General features: G+C 57.2%; 1 protein-coding gene across 1 annotated transcript; it reads left to right on the top strand.

Annotated features, from left to right (window-relative positions):
* Positions 1–916: 916 nt before the first annotated feature.
* LOC140711209 (SH3 domain and tetratricopeptide repeat-containing protein 1-like) lies at positions 917–6,042 on the top strand (the record flags this gene model as incomplete). The annotated part of the gene is made up of 3 exons (XM_073014108.1): positions 917–1,060; positions 2,793–2,989; positions 5,644–6,042. Coding segments are annotated over 3 exons (695 nt in total), but the record flags the coding sequence as incomplete, so codon positions are not given.
* Positions 6,043–9,232: the final 3,190 nt, after the last annotated feature.

The raw sequence follows: 9,232 nt of genomic DNA, 5'->3' as shown, positions 1-9,232 counted from the left end.
TACCCTCCACCCATCCATACATTATCTACCCACCCATACATACACACATCATTCCACCCACCCACCCATCCATCCATTCATCCATCCATCCATCCAAGCATTCATCTATCCACACACCCTTCCATCCATCCATGTGTCTTCATCTCCTCATCCATTCATCCATCCATCCACTCATTCCTAAGCCACTGCTGAGCACCTGTTGTGTGCCTTTTCCCTCCCTCCAACTGGTTCCCTCACATCCTCCTCCGGTGGCCAGCATCTTCTCCCTGAGGGCAGAGGCGCGGCCCCTCACAGTGCACAGCACTTGCTGGTATACAGCACATCCTCAAATAATGTGACCACTCAGTTAACACACAGAAGAACTTGCTCCAAGCGACACGTGGCACATCTCCTTACAAAATGAATCTATCATAGTGGCTGTTTTCAGAGGCTTTCCGAAACACTGTGTGATCTGGTACAAATTGTGAAGCCCAGGAGCCTGGTGAAGCTTTCATTATTGAGCACCTGCTGTATACCTCCTTGAGCTGAGGAGAGGGATCAAGAGCTCATGGCCAAGAGGGGACCAGGCCCACCCACAAACACTGAAACACTGCTGATGTGGCAGGGATGTGACAACGCAGAAAGGAGACAGGGGCTGGGCTCCCAGCAATCTAGGGGCCACGGAGACTGGTTTGAGTGCAGGGGGAGTGGGCTAGGGCTACCCCTGGTGGTAGGATTCACAGGTGTCGGGCTCCTGGGCTGCAGCTGCTCAGTCACCTCCTGGCACTCAGGCGCATCAGTTCATTGTCCTCATGCCAGTGGTGGGGGCAGCCTCCATGCACAGGGTCTGAAAAATGCTCAGGTGTACCTGTAGTGTGTGGGAGAAAAGAGGCTGGCAAAGGTGCGCGTAGCCACGTTGCTAGGTGTGGGTCTGGAGCGAACTTCTGTCTCCTTTCAGGTGGCACAGAATGTGGACGTGCACACAGGCGACCCCAACCTGGGGCTGGAGCTGTTGGAGGCAGTTGGAGACATCTTCTTCAATGGGCCCTGGGAGCAGGAGGAAGGCATGCCCTTCTACCGAGTGAGCTGGCCTGTGGGCTGATGTGGGTGGGCCTCAGTGGGGCACCTGGTGGTCTGAGGCATATGACCATGCCGCTGCCCGGGAAAAACGCTCGGAGCCTGGACGTGACAATTGCTCTACCCTTGTACCTGATGACCTCAAGCAACCATGAGTGGGAAGTCCTGTCCCCATCTTCCAGATGAGGAAACTGAGGCTCAGAGAGGCACAGGGACATGTCAAAGGACACACAGCATATCAGTGGGAGGCCCAGGTCTGCATGTACCCCGAAGTGGGACGACTTCTCCTTTCCTCTGAGCTCACAGTGTGGCTCAGCCCTGGGCACAGATCAGTGTGGTGTTTCTAGAGCAGAGAGGAGTGTTGGCTCCCCCCAGTCAGACCCCCAGTGCTCAGGTGGGAGAGGCTGGTTTGAGGCTGTCGGGAGTAGCTGGATGGGCCTCAGGTGACTCTTCAGCCCCCAACTTGGGTGTCTGAACTATGTGTTATCCCACAGCACAGAGCTGTGTCGAGGTGCAGGAGTAGCTGGGGTGTGGGAAGCTCCAAGCACATGTTTGAGCTCTGACGAGGACGCTGCGCAAGGTGGGTGCTGTGGGAAACCTGACCCCACCTGCCTGTGTGGTAGGACCAGGCCCTGCCCCTGGCAGTGACTACGGACAACCGCAGGGTGGAGCCGCAGCTACAGCTGTGCAGCAAGCTGGTGGCACTCCTGGTCACAATGGAGAAGCCACAGGAGAGCTTGGAGGTTGCCCACATGGTCCTAGCACTCAGCATCACTCTGGGTACGTCCCCTGAGCCCCCACCCTGCCAGGACCCACACTTTGCCAGAGCCCAGCCTCTGGGTCTGCAGGCCAGGAGCTGAAACAGCTGCTGCATTTTCCTGGTCTCCTGTCCAGGCAGGCAGATCTGCCCAACTGGCTTCCCCGTCCGGCTGTGGGGCACAGCCCGAGGTCTCTCACGCAGTGCAGAGCTCCCTGCCTGCCTGATTTCTGCTTCCTCTGCCTGTTCCCGCTGCTGACCACAAGGGCCGCCCAGTGTGCCCTCTGCCTTCCAGACATGCCAGGCATCTCGTTGGTCCCTGTATGTGCCAGGCTGAGTGGCACATTCCCTTTGTCTTGTGCCTTTCCCACCGTCATCAACCACACGGCTCTCTGGCTGATAAAATCCCAGTTCCCCTTCCAGCAGTCTGCCCCTTAAGGCCGGGCATCCCCTGGTGCTGTGCCAGGGTCGTCTGTCCCCCTCCAGAGACAGGGAACCCTAGGCAGGCCACATGTGCCAGTGCCTTGTGTCCTGTGGACCAGTACACAGTAGGTGTGCAGCTGACTTCCCAAGGTAGGGGGATCTGATCGTGACACACCCAGGAGGAGTCAGATGTCACATCTGTGGGTTGCCTGGAGCTGGGGTACCCAGGAGCACCTGAACTGCATGGGCTCCCCTGGTTAAAACCAGTGAGCAAAGGCAGGTGGCTATGTGTAGACACAGAGCTGGGCCATCCAGGTCCGACTTTGCCAAAGCCTCACAGTAGACAGGGGCAGGCCTTATTAATTCTGCTTTCCAGACGGGAAAGTGAGTCTGGGAACCCAGAAGGGAATGGCCAGAGCTGCCCAGGTGACCACAGGTGCCTGGAGGCAAGCCACGAGTGCTGCCTGGGGTCTGTATACCTGCTCCTGAGGGGCCTGTGCCCTGCCTGCCCCAGGGAGCCACGTCCTCACACCTGCCCCTTTGGCCTGCACCCCAGGGGACCGGCTGAATGAGCGCGTGGCCTACCACCGGCTGGCCACCCTGCACCACCGGCTGGGCCATGACAAGCTGGCGGAGCACTTCTACCTCAAGACCCTGCAGCTCTGCAACTTGCCACTGGGGTTCGACGAGGAGAACCTCTACTACGTGAAGGTGTACCTGATGCTCCGTGACATCATCTTCTACGACCTGAAGGTGGGAGGGAGGGGCAGGGCTCGGGGTGTTCCCAGTCCCCTTGGAGTGGGATCTCCACCCAGCCCCGAGGCCTGGGTTCCAGCCTTCCTTAGAAATGGCCCAGTGGCCGCCCTGGAGCTCTATGCCCGGCTGGAGGAGCCAGCAAGGTTAGCAGATACAATTCAGCTCCCAAGATGGCCAGGCCCCACCCTCAGGAACTCAGTCTCAGCCAGGGAGGCTGACACATGAGTGGGCAATGGTGGCCTCTGGGTTAAGAAGGAGGATTGTAGTCAGGGAGGCCCTCCTGGAGGAGGTGACATCAAAGCTGAGTCTTGACAGTCAAGTGTCAAGGTGCATTTAACAAAGAAAATAGGGTCGGGAGAAGGACATTTCGGAGGACAGCATCATCCTCACATTGAATCCACGTTGCAAGATCCAACCCAAATCCTGGCACCTCCTCTAGGAAGCCTGCGCAGGGTGCCAGCCTGCACGGAGCAACTCCTTCCTGGAGTCCCGAGACACCTTGAATCTTCACATCACCCAGGAAGGGTGGGGTGGGACCAGTATCTTACCATTGGGTTCACAAACAGGGAAACCCCAGCTCAGGGCAGGTGCAGTGGGGCGGGGCCCCAGCCAGCCAGGCTGAGGCCTTGCCGGGTCGGGTGTGTCTGGAGGGGACGTGCTGTGCTCTGTCTGCCCCAGCCTTGCAGGGCTGGAGAGCTGGGACTGGCAGACTCAGACCTGGGGTGTCTCTACCCCTCTGCCCAGCAGGCACCGCCCTTCCTTAGCATCACACCGGCACCGCGTCAGTACTCGTTATGGGCTGAGGGGCCCGGGCACTCCAGTCCAGGGGCCGAGATCTTGGAGGCCTTAGAACAACTTGAGGAGCGGGGCAGCCCTAAGACCCTGCCCTGTATCCCCCACTGCAGGCCTACAGCGGCCCGATATGCCTCAGCCCAGTGCTGGCGACACCTGGTGGTCAGATGTGGTCCCTGTGGCCTCCCAAGTCCCAGCCAGACATGGAGGTGCCAGGTGTCAGGCCTAGGGGGACGCTGCTCACTGCTCAGGGGCTTGCCTGGGACCCAGGGGGACGGGCCTCCCAGAAGAGGCCTTTCTCTCTCTTGGTCAAGCCTGCCGCCCACTCCGCCTGTCCAGGAGAAAGGAAAGCGCCAAGTAGTACCTGAGAGGCCAAAGTCCATGGTTGGGGTCGGGGGACAGTGGCCTCCTTCACCTCCTTCCCATGCACAGCCCTCTGGGCCTCATCGTGACTATGCTGTCAGCGCAGGCCAGCTTCCCACAGGGAGGCCCCCTTGGAATTCCCCAAGGGCGGCTGTCTTTCCAAGGCTACACCCTCCTCCTTGTATAGGAGGCTCTGGACCCAGGGCCCAGAGGAGTGGGAGAAAAAGCCGGGCTGGATGGGACCTGGAAGGTTGGCAGAGAAGCAGGGGTAAATGGGCATCTTTGCCAACTGCCTCTAAAATGGTGTCCCCTTTAGTCTACACATGAGAGTGAGCCCTGGAATAGGGTGGATTAGGTGTGTCCTGGCTCAGCCTGCCACTCAGTAGCTGCTGTACACACTACAGGCAGATGAAAATGCGCACAGGCACACACACAGGGACACGTACGCACAGGCACATGTAGAGACATATGCTTTGGCTGGCTCCTTCCTGTTTAGTTGGGAAGTCCCCACCCCTTCAGGAAGCCTTTGCCTTTCACCCCTGGCTGAGTCTGGGACCTCCTGGGCTTCCCTCTGCCACAGCCCGGGCCACCCTGTGTGGTCAGTGTTCAATCCCGAGGCCCTCAGACTGGGAGCAAGGACATTAGGCTCAGCCACGCACCCAGCACAGAGTCCAGTGTTCGGCTGGGCCGGGTGCATTGGATGAGCAGTGGCGGTGACTTGGGGCCTTCTCACGCCCCTGCTCCGTGTGTGGGGTGGGACAGTGAGGGAATGGACTGCTGCATCTTGGACTTTGTCATTGGGAGCCATCTTGAGATGGTAAAGAGGGACAGGCCAGGCATGGGTCTCAGAGAGGTCCCTTAGGTGACCCCCATGTGGAGGAGGAGCCTGGGGAGAAGCCGGGTGGGGGATGGGAGGGTCAAGGAGGAGGTCTGGGAGATGGCATCCCATCCCAGCGATGGTGAGTTTGAGCCAAAGATGCATTGACAATGGGAGTGGATATCTGGGGAGTCACATTCTGTCAATATTTCAGGGAACATTGCCAAAGAGGACACCTTAGAGATGGTTTTCTACCTGGCCTGGCCCGTGGAGGGCCTGGAAATGGTCAGCATGGACAGGGGCCAGAGGGGAGCCTGGGTCACTCAACACTGTGCCCCTGCTGTGGCTTGGAGCCACGGGTCCTGCATGGAACTCTCAGAGCAGGCAGGATCTGCCCTGACCTCAGCCCATGGGGAAAGCAGCCACTGCCTGCAGAGAGGGTGGCACTGGGGCAGGAGGCTTGGGGTGAGTGGGGCGTAGGGACAGTCAGGAAGTCTTCCAGGGGTATCAGGGTCGTCCCCACCTCCTGCAGCTGAGACCACAGCAGTGTCACAGGCTTCGGGGTTCATGGGGTGAGCCAGCATTGGCTGGACATGTGGAATGACCTGGAGACAGGAATGGCCTCTGGGAAGATGGGCTCCGAGTCCCCCTTTTGCTGAGCATGGCCTGTCTCCTTCAGAACCCGTTTGATGCAGCCAGGTACTACCAGCTGGCACTGGCAGCCGCCGTGGACCTGGGCAACAAGAAGGCACAGCTGAAGATCTACACGCGGCTGGCCACCATCTCCCACAACTTCCTCCTGGACAGCGAGAAGTCGCTCTTCTTCTACCAGAGGGCCAGGACCTTTGCCACCGAGCTCAACGTCCACAGGGTCAACCTACCTCCTCTGCCACCCTGCGGGTGGGCCCCTTGGTTGACCCCAGCCACCCTCGCTGAGGACAGCATCCAAGGGAGTGGGTATTGTGCAAGGAGGATGGTCTCCTGCCTCTCCTGGTGTCTCCCGTGGCTCATTTTCTGGGAAATGGAGGAATGAAAGCAGGGTTCATATAGCAATAAATTTTTTTTTTGCAATAACATACCGAAGTCCCCAGGGCATCCTTCCCTGTGTGCTTCCTGGGCTGGGTCTAGGGGCCAGCTCCTTCCCTGGTGGCAGCCCTCTGATCTTGGGGATGAGAAGGACCCTGAGTCCAACAGACCTGGGCCAGGTCACCATGAACCTCGGTTTCCTCGGCGGCCAGAGGGGAGATGGTGGTGGAACTCCCTGGGCAGGTCCCTGTTCTCCCTGCTCAGAGCTTTTACTGCAGGTCTCGTGCTGCTCTTGCCTTTAACCTTCAGGCCACTGTGCCCAAATGTGGGGGCTCCATTGAAGAAATAGAGGCACAGAGAGGTTAGGTGTCTGGCCCACCGTCACACAGCAGGTAGGGGCGGAAACGAAGAGCCCAGTACACTGACCACCACACCACCCTGCCAGCCTGCAGCCAGGAAGGTGTCCCCCATTAGGACCCAAGGTCAGCTCCTGGAGCTCTCTTGTGGTGTCAGGAGAGCCACAGGCCAGTGAGGGTGGCGACGGGGATCCCTCACTTAGTGTCCTCTGCTCCCAGACTTGGTTGGGCCGAGCCTGGCCAGTCCTACCTCTGGCCACTGGTCAGCCCTGCGGGAAGTGAGATGCAGGGATTTCCGCCTGTGTAGACGCTGCTACCCAGTATTGAAAGCCTTATCTGGGCTGACCCCAGCCATCCTCACATGCCCCTCCCCTTCTGGCCCCCAGCCCTCATCCCAGAGCCAGGAATCCCAGGTTTTCCTTCTTGGAATCTCTTGGCCCCAGGGAACACAGTTCACACGGTCTCTTTGCCAGTTTACACAAGAAAACAGAGGTTCAGAGACTATGGGTGTCTCACTTGATTCTCACGTACACTGCACTCTCCCAGGCCCCTCTTTTAAACACTTTAAATGAGGTGACTTTCACATCGCATGCAACTATTTCAACGCGAATAATGTGGTGGCATTTGTGCATTCACAGTCCTGTGCAACCACTCACGCCATCTAGTTTCAAAATGTATTCATCTCCCCAGAAGAAACCTCCCATCCTCACTAAGCAGTTACCCCTCCTTGGTATCCCCCAAGCCCCTCGTTTAATGGAAGGGGAAACTGAGGCCCGGAGAGAGACTTGCCATTAGGCGGAGCTCTGATAATAAGGAATCAGGCACCCATCTGCTGGTTCAATCCTGGGTTGGTTTTCCACCCAGCAGAGGTGACAGAGCCAGGAGGTTCTGGGACCCCATGCTTGCAGCCAGAGCCCTACCCTGAGCCTCCCCAGCAGGGGGCAGCAGAGAGCTTTCCAGAACCAGCAGCGGGTCAGAGCTGCTGACAAACCTCACGAAGACCCCAGATCGCTGTCTCTGTGGGTTGGGTTTGGGAATTGGAGAGGAGGCCGCATGATTGGAAACTTGAAGACAGCACGGCCTGGCTGGAGCAGCCGGAAGCGCCGTCACGTTGAGTGAGGACACAGACCTCCTGCCCGCTGGGCCGGGCCTGCAGCCATTCTTCTCGGGGTGGGGCCCGTAGGTCCGGGTTGCTCTTGGTCCCTGACCTGCCTCAGAGTCCGGGGGGCTTTGGAACTCTGCCTCCCCATCTCCACCCACCCTGGCTCGTGCCATGAGGGGCCTGGATCCTGGGATCCTGTTCCTCTTGGGCAGAAGAGACTGGGGGACCAGAGGAGATGATGGGTCTTCAAGCCCCACATTCAAACCCCAGCCCACCACTGACAGTCTGGGGGTCGGGATGAGGGAGTTGATGTCTCTGAGCCCCAGTTTTGTCACCACTAAAATGAGGCCGACATACTGGTGCAGAGTGCCAGCCCCCGGGCTAACAGAGACCTGTTTCCTACTGGCAATACCTCTTACTCCTAGGAACAGCTCCAACCACCACACACTAGGGAACACTCAACCCAGGCCAACTTGTCAGAGGCACGTGAACCAGAGCGACTCCATCTTGAATGGGGGCTGGGTAAAGGGAGGCTGAGACCTGCTGGGTCGCATTCCCAGGAGGCTAGGTATTCTTAGTCACAGGATGAGATAGGAGGTCGGCACAAGATACAGGTCATAAAGACCTTGCTGATAAAGCACGTTGCAGTAAAGTCCGCCAAAGCTCACCAAACCCAAGATGGCCACGAGAGTGACCTCTGGTTCTCCTCACGGCTCATTATATGCTAATTATAATGCATTAGCTGCTACAAGACACTCCCACCAGCGCTGCGACAGTTTACAGATGCCATGGCAGCATCTGGAGGTTACCCTACGTGGTCTCAGAAGGGAGGGCAGAAATTCTCAGTTCTGCGAATTGCCCACCCCTTTCCTGGAACACTCATGAATAGTCCAACCCTTGTTTAGCGTATGATCAAGAAATAACCATGAAAAAGGGCAACCAGCAGCCTTTGGGGCCACTCTGCCTATGGAGCAGCCATTCTTTTTTTCTTTCTTTCTTTCTTTTTATTTTTTTATTTTTTTTTTTGAGATGGAGTCCCGCTCTATTGGCTGAACTGGAATGCAGTGGCGTGATCTTGGCTCACTACAACCTCCACCTCCTGGGTTCAAGTGATTCTCCTGCCTCAGCCTTCCTAGTAGCTGGGATTACAGGCACCTGCCACCACGCCCAGTTAATGTTTTGTATTTTAGTGGCGACAGGGTTTTGCCATGTTGGAACAGGCTGGTCTCGAACTTCTCACCTCAGGTGATCCATCTGCCTCGGCATCCCAAAGTTATAGGATTACAGGAGTGAGCCACTGCGCCTGGCCAGAGTAGCCATTCTTCTATTCCTTTTCTTTCCTAATAAACTTGCTTTCACTTTATGGACTCGCCCGGAATTCTTTCTTACGTGAGATCCAAGAAACCTCTCTTGGGGTCTGGATCGGAACTGCTTTCCAGTAACAAACTTGCTTAACCTCTCAGACCCTTCGTCTCTTCATCTGTAACCAAAGACAAAGCCTCCCCCGAGGTTCCAAAAGTGTGGAGAGAATGCATGGGAAATGAGGGGCACAGATTTGGTGTGCAGAACCAATATCACAGACTGGGTGTCAAGCCACTGTCGTACTGGAAATAATATCATGCTCTCCCCCACAAGTTATGAGGAACAATATCCCAGAGGGGTGTGTACCTTCTCCGGTAGTGGGACTAGTATCATCATCTCTTCCTTTAGATGACAGGAACGAAGTCACAGGGTGGGTGTACACCCCGTGTGTTTTTGGAAGCAATGTCATTCTCTCCTAGGTT

Source organism: Chlorocebus sabaeus, unplaced genomic scaffold (genome assembly GCF_047675955.1).
Source record: "Chlorocebus sabaeus isolate Y175 unplaced genomic scaffold, mChlSab1.0.hap1 unalloc_scaffold_293, whole genome shotgun sequence".
Taxonomy (NCBI): domain Eukaryota; kingdom Metazoa; phylum Chordata; class Mammalia; order Primates; family Cercopithecidae; genus Chlorocebus; species Chlorocebus sabaeus.
This window is presented reverse-complemented; position numbering and strand designations above follow the sequence as displayed.